The sequence below is a fragment of the Salvelinus sp. IW2-2015 genome, linkage group LG35 (genome assembly GCF_002910315.2).
Source record: "Salvelinus sp. IW2-2015 linkage group LG35, ASM291031v2, whole genome shotgun sequence".
Lineage (NCBI taxonomy): Eukaryota > Metazoa > Chordata > Actinopteri > Salmoniformes > Salmonidae > Salvelinus > Salvelinus sp. IW2-2015.
The window spans coordinates 19,427,369-19,445,234 of record NC_036874.1 but is presented as its reverse complement, the minus strand read 5'-3'; the positions used below and the strand labels follow the sequence as shown (position 1 = coordinate 19,445,234).

Here is a 17,866-nt window from a genome sequence, read left to right as displayed (position 1 = left end):
GTGACTGCTGCACATATCGGTGTTCATATTTTTAATGCAGTCATTCAGTACCTGTGCCAAGTTTTCAATATAAAGTGCTTAATCAACTCCACATTGACAAATGCAACCAGGCCTCTGAGGTTTCGATCAGACTTTCGTATGGTTATTTCACGATGACACAATGACACCGTCCAATTGAAAACGGGATTGCAAGATCTCTCAACCAATCAGAATTGTCCGTGTTACCCAGCCACCCTCCTTTTTTGGATCATTACATAACTGCGGAATAGGTTTGTTCTACCCAAATATCCAGGTTTAATAAGAGCTTTTAGCGATGTATATTTTTGAAACGATGACACAGTGGATGTGTACCATTGGAGCAAGCTTCATCACCACTTTCGTTTTCATCTAGCGGCAGGTGAGAAAGTGAAATGTGATCGTGGAAATCTATTTTCACTGCAACTCGCTAGCATTGCTAATTTAACTAAGCTAAGCGATGATGTGTCAGTAACATCATTCAGATCTCGATGGTCACATCAGGATAACAAGCCATATAACAAGGTTAATTTAAAGTATTTGAGATTGTCCAATATGTTAATGGATGTAGCTAATTTACAGTTAGCCAAGTTCAAATGCTCGCTAGCTGTCAATGTAACTGTTAGTAGGTAAATAGACAGGATTTAGAGAATGAACGCTTCATTCGCTTGTAGGAAACTGTTAAATCATGGTGGGAAATGTTGGTGTACATGCATATAACTAGTTGTAATAGCACTGGATTACATTGTAGCTAGCAGCGCAGTGAGTAAAAAAAATGTAGGCCTAATGTCTGGTGCTAGTCTCCTAAGAGACTTAACGTTAGCTAACTAGCTAACATAGTTGTAGTAAGTATGCTAGATGGAAGCAGCAACAACTGTATCCGCTACTAACTTAGCTACGTAGCTAATCAACATATGTTAGCTATGTTAACTACACCGTGGACATTTAATGCACACCATACATCTGACAGGTATTTTGCAGACCAATGCATCTTTATTTAAATAACTTTTTATTATATCTAAAAACACGTTTTTCACTTTCACAACTCCAAGCTGTGCATGTTGTGAAAACGGTCAGTTTCAAACTGTTGCATGTTCCTATTTTGAATCCCTTATTTGTTTATTTTCGTGTTACTTAAACGTTTGTGCAGTATTTTTGGCCTGGAGTCAATAGACATAGCTTAGCTGGGCTACTATTATAGGTATAGTAGGGTCAAGTCAATTGATCCTTGCTGGCTGTCCCTGCCTCTCTGGGGTGCTGAACTGCCCTCTGACCTCTGTTGACCTTTCAACATAGATTAAACGGTTAAAACCTAGCAAGCCATGTAGCATAGTACAGTTATAGAGCAAGATGGGTACCTTGGATTTTCCAGAGCATGCATTTGCTCTTGGCACTTTGAATAGCCCTGTTCTGTGGAGTTGTGGACATAAATGTAGTACATGCCAGGTTTATGTTGTGTAGCTATGAATCCAGTTGTTTTCTCTACCTTGCATGTGCTTCCAGTGTTTTACAACTAATGTCCACCCTTTATTCCCCAGGTTCCCAATACAATTATGGAGTTTTGAGAAGGGTTTTGTGTGTTCTTTGGGGGGGAAAGGGGGTCTTTCCCCTCAATTTGGATGGACTATTTGAAGGGACTTTCTGGAGGGTTATTGAACCTGCCTTTTGTAAAATATTGTATATATATTTTTTGAAGTTGGAAAAGGAGAGAATATTTTTTTGTAATATATTTCTAGTATATTTGTATTTTATTTCTTCTAAGTGTAGAATTTATATATACTTTTATTTTTTGAATTCCTGATGCCATTGTTTGTTTCAAACACATTTGGTTGTGTTGAGCTTTGGGTCTACCTGGTGGACTAAGATGACCTAAAACAAGGCCATGGGGTTGCTAGGGTGCGGTGGAATCTCAACACAAGCACAATTCTAGCACCCCAAAACAATCTCCCACCTTTTTCTATTTTTCTTCAGCGAGCAGCTACTTCCAAAACATTATAATTTCAAAGTCACACTGACTTGACCTAAAGCGTTGTCTTAGGGTTTGTTGTTGTACTGAAGGGTTGCTCTTTCAGTGTTTGTTTTCGAGTTGGGAGTGGGGGGAGCAGGGTCTCCGTGACTGGGTAAGTTCGCTGCTTTAGAGCGGGGAGTTTACTGCAAGGTTTAGGAGTCTCTCAGGATGAGTGTGGTGATGGCCACCCCAGACTGCACGCCAAAATGCCGTTCCATGCGGCATGCAGATGAAGTGGTGGCGGCGCTGACGCGGGGTTCAGAGGGGCGCCTGCGGGCCTTCCTCAACACCCACTGCCACAACGCGGCCACACTGAGGGACGCCTTCGGTCGCACGGCCCTGCACCTGGCCGCCTCACTGGGCAAGAGGGCCCTGCTGGAGTGGCTGCTGGAGAGCAAGAGCGCTGACCTCATGGTGAAGGACAAGGAGTCTGGCTGGACCGCCCTGCACCGCAGCGTCTTCTACGGACACATCCACTGCCTCATGTCACTCATTAAGGTGAGTCTCCCTCTGTTTCAGGGATTCAGAACTAATGTTTACATGACTGGGCCTCCTTTGGCCGCTACATACAGTGGCAAGAAAAAGTATGTGAACCCTTTTGTATTACCTGGATTTCTGCATAAATTGGTCATACAATTTGATCTTATCTTCATCTAAGTCACGACAATAGACAAACACAGTCTGCTTAAACTAATAACACACAAACAATTATATGTCTATATTGAACACACCGTGTAAGCATTCACAGTGCAGGGTGGGAAAACTATGTGAGCCCTTGGATTTAATAACTGGTTGACCTTTGCCAGCAATAACCTCAACCAAATGTTCTCTGTAGTTGCGGATCAGACCTGCTCAACGGTCAGGAGGAATTTATACTGAGCTTCAATTGGCAGACAGATGGCCTTACATTCTCCTGCAAAATGTCTTGATAAACTTGGGAATTCATTTTTCTGTCGACGATAGCAAGCTGTTCAGTCCCTGAGGCAGCAAAGCAGCCCCAAACCATGATGCTCCCTCCACCATACTTTACAGTTGGGAAATGGTTCTGATGTTGGTGTGCTGTGCTTTTTTTCTCCACACAGTGTTGTGTTCCTTCCAAACAACTCAACTGTAGTTTCAACTGGCCATAGAATATTTTGCCAGTAGCGCTGTGGAACATCCAGGTGCTCTTTTGCGATCGTCAGATGTGCAGCAATGKKTTTTTTTGGACAGCAATGGCTTCTTCCGGGGTGTCCTCCTATGAACACCATTCATGTTTAGTGTTTTATGTATCGTGGACTCATCAACAGAGATGTTATTATGTTCCAGAGATTTATGTTAGTCTTTAGTTTACACTCTAGGATTCTTCTTAACCTCATTGGACCTTCTGCGCTGTGCTCTTGCAGTCATCTTTGCAGGACGGCCACTCCTAGGGAGAGTAGCAACAGTGCTGAACTTTCTCCATTTATAGACAATTTTAGACAGCTCTAACCAACATCTCTAATCTCGTCTCATTGATTGTGCTCCATGTTAGCTGACTCCAATTAGCTTTTGGAGAAGTCATTAGCCTAGGATTTCACATACTCTTTCCAACTTACACTGTGAATGTTTAAATTATGTATTCAATATAGATAAGACAAACAATAATGTGTGTTATTAGTTTTAGCACATTGTTTACATATTGTTGTGACTTAGATGAAGATTAGATCAAATTTTAGGACCAATTTATGCAGAAATCTGGGTAATTCCAAAGGGTTCACATACTTTTTCTTGCCACTTTAAATGATTGCTATGTGGAGGAAGACATTTCTATGGCTTCCATTGGCAGTACTTTTGTTCTGTAGCTACTCTATTGCCCGCTACATCCCTTGCCTACAGCTAGATGTAGTTATAGGGAAATAATATTCTGTCTCTAGTCTAGAATGGTGCTTCTTTGTTGCAGCATGGCGGCATCCTCTCCACCCAGGATAAGGAGGGCCTCTCTGTCCTGGACTTAACCATGAAGGACAGACCAGCACACGTGGTGTTTACAAAGACGGGTGAGGATCGCTTATCACTTCACATCCATCTCTCATTTAGACGATGCATGATTAAAAAGTGGAAAGGTGGATGTTTCTTTAAAGCACAGTCACGACAGCTGTCAATCGTTGTTGTCTACCTGTAGAAAATAGTGTTGAAGTCTTGGCTAGGGATGCACGATATATCGGTGAACATATCGGAATCGGACGATATTAGCTAAAAATGCCAACATCGGTATCGGCCGATGTCTAGTTTAACGCCGATGTTAAAAACTGATGTCAAAGGTACCGTGCATACCTATATAACGTAGGTACATGACATTATATTGGCAAGTAAAATTTTGCCCTACACGTGCAACACAGCATTCCTAACCTAGCCCACACAATGTCTGTTTGGATCGAGCAGTCATTTGAAAGAGTAAGAACATTTCAGCGAGACAACACAAAGGCAAAATTCATTAAAGCGAAGATAATGTAATTCATTAGCTTTAGCTGACTGGTCGATCATCGGTACACACTACCAAGTGCGCTATTTTTCCGATGTTGCCCTCCCGGAGTTACACAGTAATAGCGTCACTGCTATTAGCTTCACGACATGCATACTATGGAACGCAAAGACCCAAACGGCGTGGCAGAAAAGATACAGTAGCACTGTCAAAGCTGTACAAAAAGTCTGCAAACACAGGCCACGAACGATGTGTTTACAATACCGCGTTGGTAATAAAGCATCATTTGTTCGACCGCAACTTCTGGGGTATCTAGCTTTAGCTTGGTACCTAGCTAGCACCAATACAACCTGCCTGAAAACAATGACCAGTAGAACCTGCAGTCATTTTCATTATTCTTAGCAAAGATTTACGAATCCTTGTAAGTATTGTTGTTCGCCTATTAAAATTGAACTTCAGGTCATGAAAATAAATAGCTAGCTAGCTACTTAACACTGTTGCCCAAAGCTAACATTATAAGCTTCATCTGGCTAGTGAGGCTCGACCGGACCGGGTTATGTGTTGTGATCTGAATTTGCGGTCTGAATTCAAAATAAAGTGTCATTGACAGTGATACAAATAGTAGAATTATGCCGTACTTTGAATTTGTAGGCTAACTGCAAAGTCCACTGTTGTGGCTAATCCTTATTGTGGCTAGCTTCACATAGATGGGTCCGACAACCATTAATTAAGTCTTATAAATTAGGGTTATTTTAGATGACACCTATCTATATAGTTAGCTAGCTAACTATAGCTACTGAAACAGATTATGTCGTTATTTGACACGTCAAATAGTGTTATTTGACGTGTGTCTTTTTTGACACGCAAAGACCCAAACGGCGTTTCATAGAAATCCTGGTTGAGAATGAAACGACTGAACAAATGAACAACGAAACGGTACAGCAAGTAAGTGAAAGAAATAGGTTTTGATTATGTTTTACTGGTAATGGGGACATATGTAAATGTCAACATAACTTTTTGGTCAGTGTGGTGTGTGTGTAACCTTTATTTAACTAGGCAAGTCAGTTAAGAACAAATTCTTATTTACAATGGGGGCATGGACAATGCTGGGCCAGTTGTGCGCCACCCTATGGGACTCCCAATCACGGCCAGATGTGATACAGCCTGGATTCGAACCAGGGACTGTATTGAAGCCTCTTGCACTGAGATGCAGTGCCTTAGACCGCTGCTTCCGTGTGTGTGCAAACTATTTAACTGTACTAGAATGCTGAAAAGGCCGCTAAATTTGTAAATATCGGTATCATTTTTTTTTGGCGCGGAAAATATTGGTATCGGCCAAGAATGTAATATCGGCGCATCACTAGTCTTGGCTGTGACAGACATTGTTTTGTAACTTTTGTTTTCTCTCTCTCAGATCCCACTGAGGTTTATACTTGGGGGAACAACACCAATTTCAGTCTGGGGCACGGGAACCAGGAGAGCAGGCATCACCCGGAGATTGTGGATCTGTTTGCCCGTACCGGGGTTTATGTCAAACAGGTAACAAAACGACTACCATAGAGATCCAGTAACTGTTATCTTTAATTATTTTCAGTCTTCGCTCTGTTCCTTTCCTCTTAAGGGGAGGTGTTCTGCCTCTGTTTGCCACCAGCCATTAGATAGTCACATGAGTCAGGATAGGGCTTCCCCACCTTCAACATCCTAGTCTCCTGGGGCCTCCTCCCTCTACACAGACTTGGCCTCAATATATGGCTCACCAGGGGGATCCATCACAACAATGCTTATGTAAACACGGTTGTCCCTTCTAGGTCTCCTGGATAACAGGCATGTCACCTGGGTCCCCCCCTCCCCTCTCCCTACAAAACAGACCCCCTCCTGGGATATTCCCTCACAACAGGCTGCTCTCCCGGGAACAACGGGCATGGGTAGAAACTAGAAAACAAAGGTGTTCGTTTAAGTTGGAATTGTTCTTATTGGGTGGTTGTGTACGGTATAAGGGCTAAAATCACAGCAATGGTAACTGGCTATTATGTAGCTCTCTCTTAACGATGCTAAAATCACATCAGGAGATGACTTTTGAAGTCTGTCTTAGATGTTTCCCAAACTTTTTTTTTTTTGTGTAGTTACCTTTTAATTCAAGTGCACATGCACCTAGCACTGTTTTAGTTTGCAGTTTTTTTCTGTAGCACACGTGATGGAGTTAGCAAAACAAATGCCCACTGGATTGATGCAAATAATCATGAAATCATTCTACCAGGTAGGCATAGGCTACTTTTAAGTTAACATTTAATTGAGTATGTTTTTGGGAAAGCCTTTACATCTACCAGAAGACCGTTATCATTAGTATCGCTATATGTTTTTTTCCTGATCCTTATTTTTTTTTTGGTGGGGTGGCAACAATTTAGAGGCAATGCGCCGCTACTAAATGAATACTGGGGAAACACTGACTGACATCATTGTCCTCCTATCACTGTGGATTTGGGGGTTTTAGAAATTGAAATATCAATCGTTATCTCCTTTTGAGTGACAGGGTGAATGAATGAGAGGAGTAGGACAGGTGCATTGGGCTTGGGTTCTGTGTCTGGCTTTGTCTAGCCTAGCTCTGCATGGTTAAACCGACGTTAGCCTTATGTGCGGTCCCCTCTACAGTGTCCCTGATGGCCTATTGGCACCAGACAGCACCTGTGTCACTGCTCAGTCTCTCTTTCTTTAGTATAGAGCAGGGTTCCCCAACTTGTGGCCCGTTGTTTTATTTGGCCCCCAAGTTTTTGGAGAAAAACAAAATATATTTTCATTGTTGGACATAAGACTCTAAAAACAGCAGGAAATCAGGTTCCAATTATCACCGTAAGAACTCGACGGACAAAAAGCTGAAACCAAGTTTATTCTTCCCAAAGGATCGAACAGCTGAACATACAAAAACATGTTTACCATAGTGGTGGTATATGTACCCCAATTTGGGGTGGAATCATCTCCTTCCCTCCAAACACTACATCTCTGTTGCTAGATGAAGTGCGATAAACTGTTCCTTCTCCCTTAACGTGACCTGACCTCGACCCCCTTCGTCGCTAATCCACGGCTCTCTCCCCATATCAGTGCTGCCACGTGATCGTTTCCCCATGCACTCGGCACATTCCAAGCTTAATTGCACCCACCATATATCTTCCTCCTACAGGATAACCATTATCTTCTGGTGTAGACCCTCTAAACGTAAGCACTCAATATTTCAATATGATACCTGATAATTAACCCTATTCCAAGTTTAGGAGATAGAACCCAGAATCCGTCACTGGTATAGAGGGTGCAGAGAGGTCTGAGGAAGAAACCTTGTGAGATAACTTAGTGTTTTTTTTTTAGGTAATGTTGTAGAGATCTATGAGGTAATGTTGTGAAGATGTGAACCCTAACTATGGTTAGAACTGTTTTCCAGCGCTTATTTAGACTCTGACAGGAAGGACCTGTTCACAGGGAGCTATGCTAGGGAATGCAATCCCATGACCTCGTCAGCTCTAGTGCTCTGCTACAGCTCACGATGTCATAGGGTGGCATGCATTCCTAGGTAAGTACAGATTTTGACTAAAGTCTTTGGGTTAGATCCATTCTAGATATATCAGATGTAATATTGAAAGGTAATGACCCAACTTTTTTGAGTTTCTCTTTAAGTTTCATTGTTGTCATATGGCAGGTTGCTGTTTAGCTTCTACATTCTATACACATTCTCATGACCTTTGCTCAGTGGGGAGCAGATCCCATTTCAAGACCTCTCGGCGACCTACCTGCACCCCCCACGTGGAGGCAAAGCCTTTGTCCTCAGTGCAACCTGCCCACAGTCCAACAGGTGCTAGGGGTTAAATATTTATCCCAGCATGACATGCTTTAATTAAATGTGCCACGGCTGTGGGTATTTGTGTGGGGCTGTCTCGTTATCAATGTGATACATCGGGGAAACATCCCTTTCGCCCTATTGAGCGCTGGAGGGGAGCAATGTATTAGTAATGATGTTTACTTTTCCACTTGTGCCCCGGGCCTATAGTACCGCCACTATTTGACTATTACTACGAGAGCGCTTAGTTTGGCCACGGAAATGGAAAGACGCGCACAATCGACAATCAATCGAACATGCTGCCGTCTTTTTTCTTTTGAGTTCTTGTGAAGAGAATTTGACAACGGAGCAAAATTGTCTCACTGGATTGACCTACGTTATTGATTACCCCAAAAAATGTGTTTCCTTTCCTCTCAGGTGGTGCTGTGTAAGTTCCACTCAGTGTTCCTGTCTCAGAAGGGGCAGGTGTATACATGTGGACACGGGCAGGGAGGTCGGCTGGGACACAGGGACGAACAGACATATCTGGTGAGAATACTATACTGTATCTGACCTATCAAATTTTATTGGTCACATACACGTGTTTAGCTGATGTTATTGCGGGTGTAGCGTAATGCTTGACCTATGACCTACTCCGACTGTTTGTGTGCTGTATTGTAATAATTAGGTTGGTGCTTACATTTGTCTTTTTTCACATGTACAAGTGTATATTCTACCCATGTGTGAATTGGAAATGTGTTTTTTTTGTTGCATATCCCACTCCCCCTGAGACACCCATCGAGAGGGGGTCATGACCAGGGATCAGCCATTATTGACAGCGACCCAGGAGCAATTAGGGTTAAGTGCCTTTCTCAAGGGCACATTGACAGTTTTTTTCACCCAATTGTCTCTGTGATTCGAACCAGCAACCTTTTGGTTACTGGACCAGCGCTCCTAACTACCTGCTGTTTAATTCTGTTCACCTGCTTCTAGCTTGATTAGCTGTAACCTTGAGTGTACCTGGGGTTTATTTGCACACCTGTGCTAAACCTGTGTTGAAATATTTTTTGAAATGTGTTTGAGCTTGTCTGGCACAATGGAACCAGTGGAATCGTCCCAAAAGTGTGAACTTAAGTATTGCCCCATTTTGAAGGCACTCCACGGCAGGCTCAAGCAAACGTTCAAAGTATTTGATATATTAAAAAAAATACTATTCAAAGTGAAATAGGGCTGTGGATTTTTTATCATCTGTCAGGTTCCTCGGATGGTGGAGGGGCTCCTGTCCCATCACTGCTCCCAGGTGGCTGCAGCCAAGGACCACACGGTGGTGCTGACCGAGGAGGGCTATGTCTACACCTTCGGCCTCAACACCTTCCACCAGCTGGGGCTGGCTCCCCCGCCCGCCTCCAGCCACCTGCCCAAACAGGTAAGAGAGACACCTGGCCAGGCATGGTGCCCACATAGAGACGACATTGCTAGGCAGCTAGATGGGGCGTTGTCCCTAACCACGTGACCGGAGTAGGACAAGCTAAGAAAAAACTCCCTGGGCCTCATTTATCAATATATGTGTGTGTTTGTTATGACAATTGCATGAACAAATCCAATGCATCATAAGACAAACATGTACACAGCAGACACTTGAATCTGAGGGAAGCTGAATTAGTGTGGATTGGTTGTTGACTGATGTTGGTCTTGTCCAATGGGATGCAGGTTTTCTCCAAGACCCTTAAAGGCAGGACTGTTATTGGTGTAGCAGCGGGGAGATTCCACACAGTTCTGTGGACCAGGGAGGCTGTCTACACAGTGGGACTAAACGGAGGGCAGCTGGGTAAGTCATGATGACCGGCACACCAAAGCATAACATTGATTTCCAATGACTTTGAAGTTAAGCCAAGGCAACTAATGATATGCTCGATCATTCCCCTACCATGACTGTATACGTGGTGATGGTTGACTTTTGACCTCTAGGCTACCTGTTGGACCCCAACGGGGAGAGGTGTGTGACCGCGCCTCGCCAGGTGTCTGCCCTCTACCACAAGGACGTCACCATCGCCATGGCAGTGGCCAGTAATGGGGCAACGTTGGTGGTGACAGAGAAGGGAGATGTCTACCTGCTGGCTGACTATCAGTGCAAGAAGTTGGCATCGAGGTGACTATACCGATAGTGGAGAAGTGACTACCAGGGTCAGGGTCAATTCCATTTCATCTCAGGAAGTCAACTGCAATTCTAATTTCTCATTGAGGAGAATTGGAATATACATTTCAGTTTACTTCCTGACTTGACCGAATTCCAAATAACATTTTCTTTATGAGAGAGAGAGATGACATTAACATAAGGTTGATCGAATTAGCGTAATACAAAAATTCCCATTAAAAATAATTCAGTTTAAGCTAGAGATATCTGTTTTGCATTGGATGTGTCTCAATCCACCGCATCCGCCTATTTAACACTTCCGCGTTTGCGGTGAAAGGTGACAGAGCTAGAGAGATGTTTGTCAGACCATGAGACATCCCGAAAATCCCTCTGGAGCATCCGACCGGTTTGGCCTACAAACTATTATGACCACTCTATGGAAAGATGACTCTCACGAACACGATGGTGTTTACTCTGCGACCCACACAAGCGTCGTCTGAAGTCGGTACAGCCGAACTCCCAATTTCTCTCTGTAGCGGCAGAACAGTTTGGGGTACATACTAATATGACCCCTCTGTGTAAAGGTGAGACTCTCATGAACACGTTCGTTGGTTGTTTTGCACTACATGACCAAAAGTACCTGGACACGTGTTCGTCGAACATCTCATTCCAAAATCATTGGTATTAATATGGAGTTGGTCCCATCTTTGGAAGGCTTTCCACTAGATGTTGGAACATTGCTGCGGGGACTTGCTTCCATTCAGCCACAAGAGCATTAGTGTGGTCGGGCACTGATGTTGGGCGATTAGGCCTGGTTCGCATTTAGCGTTCCAATTCATCCCAAAGGTGTCCAATGGGGTTGAGGTCAGGGCTCTCTGCAGGCAAGTCAAGTTCTTCCACACTGATCTCGACAAACCATTACTGTATGGACCTCATTTTGTGCACAGTCATTGTCATGCTGAAGCAGGAATGGGCCTTTCGCAAACTTTTGCCACAGATGGAAGCACAGAATCTTCTTGAATGTTGTAGAGTTAAGATTTCACTTCACTGGAACTAAGGGGCCTAGACCGAACCGTGAAAAACAGCCCCAGACCATTATTCCTCCTGCACCAAACTTTACAGTTGGCACTATGCATTGAGGCAGGTAGCGTTGTCCTGGCATCCGCCAAACCCAGATTTGTTCGTCGGACTACCAGATGGTGAAGCGTGATTCATCAGTCCAGAGAACGCGTTTCCTCTGCTCCAGAGTCCAATGGCGGTGAGYTTTACACCACTCCAGCCTACGCTTGGCATTGCACATGGTGATCTTAGGCTTGTGTGCGGATGCTCGGACATGGAAACCCGTTTCATGAAGCTCCCAATGAACTTGTGCTGACGTTGCTTCCAGAGGCAGTTTGGAACTCGGTAGTGAGTGTTGCAACYGAGGGCCGACTATTTTTACGCGCTTCAGCACTCKGCGGTCCCGTTCTGTGAGCTTGTGCGTCCTACCACTTTGTGGCTGRACCATTGTTGCTCCTAGACGTTTCCACTTCACAATAACAGGACTTACAGTTGACCGGGGTAGGGCTAGCAGTGCAGAGATTTGTTGGTATYCTATGACGGTGGCACGTTGAAAGTCACTGAGCATTTCAGTAAGGCCATTCTACTGACAATGTTTGTCAATGAAGATTGCATATCTGTGTGCTCAATTTTGTACACCTGTCAGCAACGGGTGGGTCTGAAATGGCGGAGTCCACTAATTTGAATGTGTGTCCATATACTTTTGTGTGTGTATGTAGAGTGCCATTGGAAGTATTCAAACCCCTTGACTTTTTCCACTTTTTGTTACGTTACAGCCTTATTCTAAAATGGATTTAACTTTTTTTTTTTTATCTCTGCAATCTACAGACTACCACATAATGTGAAAACAAGTTTTTAGAAATTTTAGCAAATTTATGAAAAACATATGTAAATAAAGTAAGTATTCAGACCCTTTGCTATGAGACTCGAAATTGAGCTCMGGTGCATCCTGTTTCCATTGATCATCCTTGATGTTTCTACAACTTGATTGGAGTCCACCTGTGGCAAATTAAATTTATTGGACATGATTTGGAAAGGCACACACCTGTCTATATAAGGTCCCACAGTTGACAGTGCATGTCAGAGCAAAAACCAAGCCATGAGGTTTGAAGGAATTGTCCGTAGAGCTCAGAGAGAGAGGATTGTGTCGAGGCACAGATCTGGGGAAGGGTACTTCAAAATGTCAGCAGCATTGAAGGTCCCCAAGAACACAGTGGCCTCCATCATTCTCAAATGGAAGAAGTTTGGAACCAGCAAGACACTTCCTAGAGCTGGCTGCCCGGCCAAACTGAGCAATCGGGAAGCTGGGCCTTGGTCAGGGAGGTGACCAAGAACCTGATGATCACTCTGACAGAGCTCTGGAGTTCCTCTGCTCTGTGGAGATGGGAGAACCTTCCAGATGGACAACCATCTCTGCAGCACTCCACCAACCGGGCCTTTATGGTAGAGTGGCCAGATGGAAGAGTGGCCACTCCTCAGTAAAGACCCATGACAGCCCACTTGGAGTTTGCCAAAAGGCACTTCAAGGACTCTCAGACCATGAGAAAAAGATTCTTGGGTCTGATGAAACTAAGATTGAACTCTTTGGCCTGAATGCCAAGCTTCACGTCTGGAGGAAACCTGGTACCATCCGTACGGTGAAGGGGGATGGCAGCATCATGATGTGGGGATGTTTTTCAATGGCAGGGACTGGGAGACTAGTCAGGATCGTGGCAAAGATGAACGGAGCAAAGTACAGAGAGATCCTTGATGAAAACCTGCTCCAGAGCGCTCAGGACCTCAGACTGGGGCAAAGGTTCACCTTTCAACAGGACAACAMCCCTAAGCTCACAGCTAAGACAATGCAGGAGTGGCTTCGGGACAAGTGTCTGAAAGTCCTTGARTGGCCCGGACTTGATCCCGATCGAACATCTCTGGAGGGACGTGAAAATAGCTGTGCAGCAACGCTCCCCATCCAACCTGATAGAGCTTGARAGGAATGGGAGAAACTCACCAAATACAGGTGTGCCAGACTCGGCTGTAATCGCTGCCAAAGGTGCGTCAACAAAGTACTGAGTAAAGAGTCTGAATAGTTTATTTAAAAAAAAAAAAAATTGTAATACATTTGCAAATATGTCTAAACCCGTCTTTGCTTTGTCATTATTGAGGGAAAAAACTATTTAATCAATTTTACAATAAGGCTGTAACGTAGCAAAAGGTGGAAAAAGTAAAGGGGTCTGAATACTTTCCGAATGCACTGTATATGAAGACTGTCGAGTGACAAAGAATTCTCGTTTTTTTTTAAAGATCAGGAAACATTCTTAAAGCTCTCAGATATAGGATAGGCATTTCAGAAGAAAGTTCTTTTAGATTTTTGGTGGGAGGGGACTATCTGTTTTATGTACTGAATCTTATTCAATGTGTTTTGAATGGGCTAATGGCAGTAAGGCCAAAAATAATTTATCAAATAAATTTTGTATATATATATTTTTTTTATACTTCAAGGGGTCTTTAAAATCAAATAGTAAAATGATCCTTGGTATGACCTTCAGAAAACAATTCCATATAGCTTAGWAGTTACCCCCTCCTGGCTTAAACAGGGCTTAGAAAATAATGGGTTAACAGGAGAGAGAGAGAGATATGTGATGATCATTCTACTCAGTCACACTTTTCTTTTCTTCCCATGCCCGATGTCTCTCTTTCAGACAACTGAACATCCGGAAGGTYCTTGTGAGCGGAGGCAGCCTGGACCATCGAGTGGACCCCCAGGTCCTGAATGAGGGAGGGGGAGAGAAGGTGGCCATCCTGGCCCTGGATGAAGCTGGRAGGGTAAGGACCAGCTGGGTCCAATACGTTGAAAAATACCAAATACTTAGTGGTGACGAGCTACAGTCATTTTGTTGGAGGATTTTTCATGTTCAAACGATTCACTGCATATGATCACCCCTCAAGCTGATGTATTTGAGTCATTGATTATCTTATCCCATTCTTTATCACTTTGTTTTTTCTCTTTGGATGATGATGATGTGCGTTGATCTGTAATGTTTATTCTATGTATTTGTTGTCACCACACACTGACAATGCCTTTCTAGTTGTCCCTCTGGATTATTAAAGTTGTATTGAGTTGATTTCTCTCTCTCTTCATCAGGTATTCTGCTGGCGTTCAGTGGGCGGTTCGGTGAGACAATGCCGGTGGGCGTACGGGCGCCAGGTGTTCATGTCAGACATCGCCCTGAGCAGGAACAACATGATGTTTGTCACACAGGAAGGGGAGGGCTTCAGCGGACAGTGGCACGGAGAGCACAGGAAGAGCGTGGAGAAGAAAGGYGAGTTGAGAAAATGGTTTAATCGCGTAGCTCAGAGACGACACAATGATACTTCCGAGTACAACCAGTATTCTTTCACTTTCCTCTTTTACATGTATGGTGGATGATAAACTTCATGAAGTATGGAAAAATAGTAAACAAGACGTAGATTCAAAAGTACTCTTTTGCACCCTTGAATGTAAGTAATGTTTACTATTTCTCTGTTCATGATGTGTATCATTCAACATGAATCGGAAGTTGTTTGGATTTGAATCATTGGGAAGTAAGTTAGAATCACTGCGTTGTCATTTGACTAAAGCATTTCTCCCTTGTGTGCTTTAGATGGGAGTGTGGAGGTGTGTGGTTACCCAGAGGGTGGAGCTGTGTACGAGCGAATCCGCTTGGAGAAGCTCCCCTACGTCCACCGTGCGGTCAGCATCACCATGGACTCCAAGGGACGCAACTTTGGAGTGCTGCAGTCTGACCCTAAAACCAGGTACTGTTCCTCTGTGTGTCGTCGCACCTTTTAAAACATTTTAACTGTCGTCTTTATTAGGCCACACCGTAACAAAACATTTTGAAATGGATAATAAGTGTTTGTTGGGTAAGTTCAGATAGTACATCCCTGTTTAACTACRTTTTGGAGCATTTCGTGCCTAGTGAACATGACCCTGATTCGTGAACAAAATGTCTGATCTCTGTCCTTCCCCCGCCCAGCCTGTTTGAGATTCCCAGCGTATCTCCCTCCTCCTTCTCCCAACACTTCCGGAGCCTGCTGGAGGAAGCAGATGAGACGGATAGCATCCACGACTTGACCCTGCAGGCTGGAGACCGCACCTTCCCCGCCCACAAGTACCTCCTGTCCATGAGGTCCGARTTCTTCAGGAAGCWGCTGGTGCCGGACGGGGAGGAGGGAGACGGGGAGGTGAGAAGGAGYGARGATGCGGTGGGCTGTGACCTGCTGGTGGTGGAGACGGTGAGCCCTGAGATGCTGGAGCATGTCCTGAAGTTCATCTACACCGATTTCTGTGATCTGCTGGTRCAGGGCCACCGGCCTCGAGTCTTCGGCCAGAACCAGAATCAACAGGGCCCAGACCCGGAGCAGGAGCAGCTGATCAGCAGCCTGCAGGACCTGGGCTTCCATGAGGGCAACCTGGGGGACCGCTTGGCCCTGGAAGTGTACCGCTCGCTGACCCCATCGGCCCGAGGGGACGGAGACAAGCCCAAAAGCAAGGGCACCAAGCCTGGGAAAAAAAGCAAGGGAGGCAARGCTGGAGCTGGAGAGGGAGGAAGAGTCAACCCGGTCAAGACCTTACAGGGCGTGGCCAAGAAGCTCGGCATGGGCAGTCTGTCGGCACGGTGAGTACTGAGTTGGTTATGATTGTTGTCCCCCACGATGAAATCGGGTAGTGGACTGTGGGTCTGTCCGTTAGTACGTTCGTCACACGCGATATATCTCAGAACGCACTGGCCCAATTTGAGAACTTGGGTGAATGATGCGTCTTGCCATAGAGATCTGGCATTTACAAAATTATACTGATTGGCCAGATGGTGGCGCTATAACACGTGATTGAAAATGCTAACTTTGAAAGGTCATGCACCTCACCCCGTTTGACCTTAAGTCATGAAATTTGGTACATGGATCCCTCTCCCAACAAGGAACACATTTGCTTCAGGGAAACATGTTATTTAAAAATTTTGTGGAAAAACACTTAAAACACTGCTCTTCTGGCACCGAATGACTGATCTGACAATGTGATATGTGGCATCTATGGAAAAAGGTCTCTCGATGCAATATTTTAAAACTAGTACCTGAAACAACATGACCAATAAACATTCACGGGGGTGTGGTTTGGCACATAAATGCATATAAATCAGTCAAGGATATTTGTATTTTAACAAAATATTGTACACATTTTGCAAACACTGTCAAGACTCATCATGTGCGAGAACATTCATATCGACCACACGGTGGCGCCATTACAGGAACATGTTAAATATCTTGATCTGTTTGACCCRGGGTGATGAAATTTGGCACATATGCTCAGGGTAATGAGTCTAGCTAACCCATGTGATATCTCGGTCAACACTGGCCGATTTTGACGAAATTTGGGTGAATGAGGCGMCWTGCCATAKAGATCCGGCACTTACAAAATTACACATTATTAATCAACTGTACGTATGTAAGTCACATGCGATATCTCAGACACCCTTTGCCTGATTTTGACATTTGTGGAGGATGACATGTTTCCTGTTTTTTGTCTTGCTTTTAACCCCTAATCCTTTGGGTGGTTAACATATAGAATCGTTTTTAAGATGGTCGTACCATGGGTCATTTAGCTATCTGATTTGGAATTTTAGGACCCCTGTAGGWATAACTTTTTTACAAATATTTGMTGAAACGTTGAATTTGGGTTTCTACTATTAGCCTTAAACGCATTGAATAACATGTTYATACATGGCAAAACAGAATGTCCAACATTGTATCAAAAGGAGGTATGGTTTGAGGTGTCTGAAGGTTTCATGTGTAACCCTTGTCCCATAAAATCCTATTAATTAAAAAAKATTTTTTTTTTACCGGGTTACCTTGAGACGAGTCTTGAGGAGCTTGTGGGCATCAGAGTGAAACGGAGAACACGTTTGTGAGATTGAGAGTTTCAGAATTTTGATGGTGGGGTCATATTGTTTGTTCTCAACAGTTCGGACTTGACAGAAGTGTTTGGATTTGAGACGTGAGACTATTCCTGTGAAGCTGTGGGTGTTGTGAGGCAAGCGCGACACATTTTGTGTTCAAATAGTTTCTAGCCACAACCGTTTGGAACACTAGCAGACGTTTCGCGAGAGACCGAATTTCGGATGTCTCCTGGTCTGACAACACCGCTGTAGCTCTGCCAACCTCCCGTCGCACATGCCGAAGCGACTTCGCCAGGATGTGTTGGATTGAGAGAAGGACTATGCAAAGAAATGTCTGTATTATGTTAACTGATTTGCACTGCCATTACTTAGGGGTTTTAACATGTTATACCCGTAGTATTTTGTTAATACATATTACCATGTGATAGTGAAGTTATGAAAGGGAAGATTCAGTAGGCATAGATAGCGTCAAAAGCCACGATATAAC

At 44.1% G+C, this 17,866-nt stretch overlaps 1 protein-coding gene across 1 annotated transcript in view; it reads left to right on the top strand.

Annotated features, from left to right (window-relative positions):
- The first annotated feature begins 2,088 nt into the window (after positions 1–2,088).
- LOC111958869 (inhibitor of Bruton tyrosine kinase) overlaps positions 2,089–17,866 on the top strand; it is a 44,039-nt gene continuing 28,261 nt past the window's right edge. Inside the window, exons 1-11 of the mRNA XM_070437418.1 lie at positions 2,089–2,521; positions 3,945–4,041; positions 5,881–6,005; positions 8,707–8,817; positions 9,524–9,694; positions 9,979–10,096; positions 10,237–10,417; positions 14,146–14,269; positions 14,589–14,766; positions 15,088–15,241; positions 15,463–16,104. Coding sequence (XP_070293519.1) covers positions 2,192–2,521; positions 3,945–4,041; positions 5,881–6,005; positions 8,707–8,817; positions 9,524–9,694; positions 9,979–10,096; positions 10,237–10,417; positions 14,146–14,269; positions 14,589–14,766; positions 15,088–15,241; positions 15,463–16,104 — 2,231 coding nt within the window. The 5' untranslated portion in view covers positions 2,089–2,191. The remainder of the gene's footprint in view (positions 2,522–3,944; positions 4,042–5,880; positions 6,006–8,706; positions 8,818–9,523; positions 9,695–9,978; positions 10,097–10,236; positions 10,418–14,145; positions 14,270–14,588; positions 14,767–15,087; positions 15,242–15,462; positions 16,105–17,866) is intronic.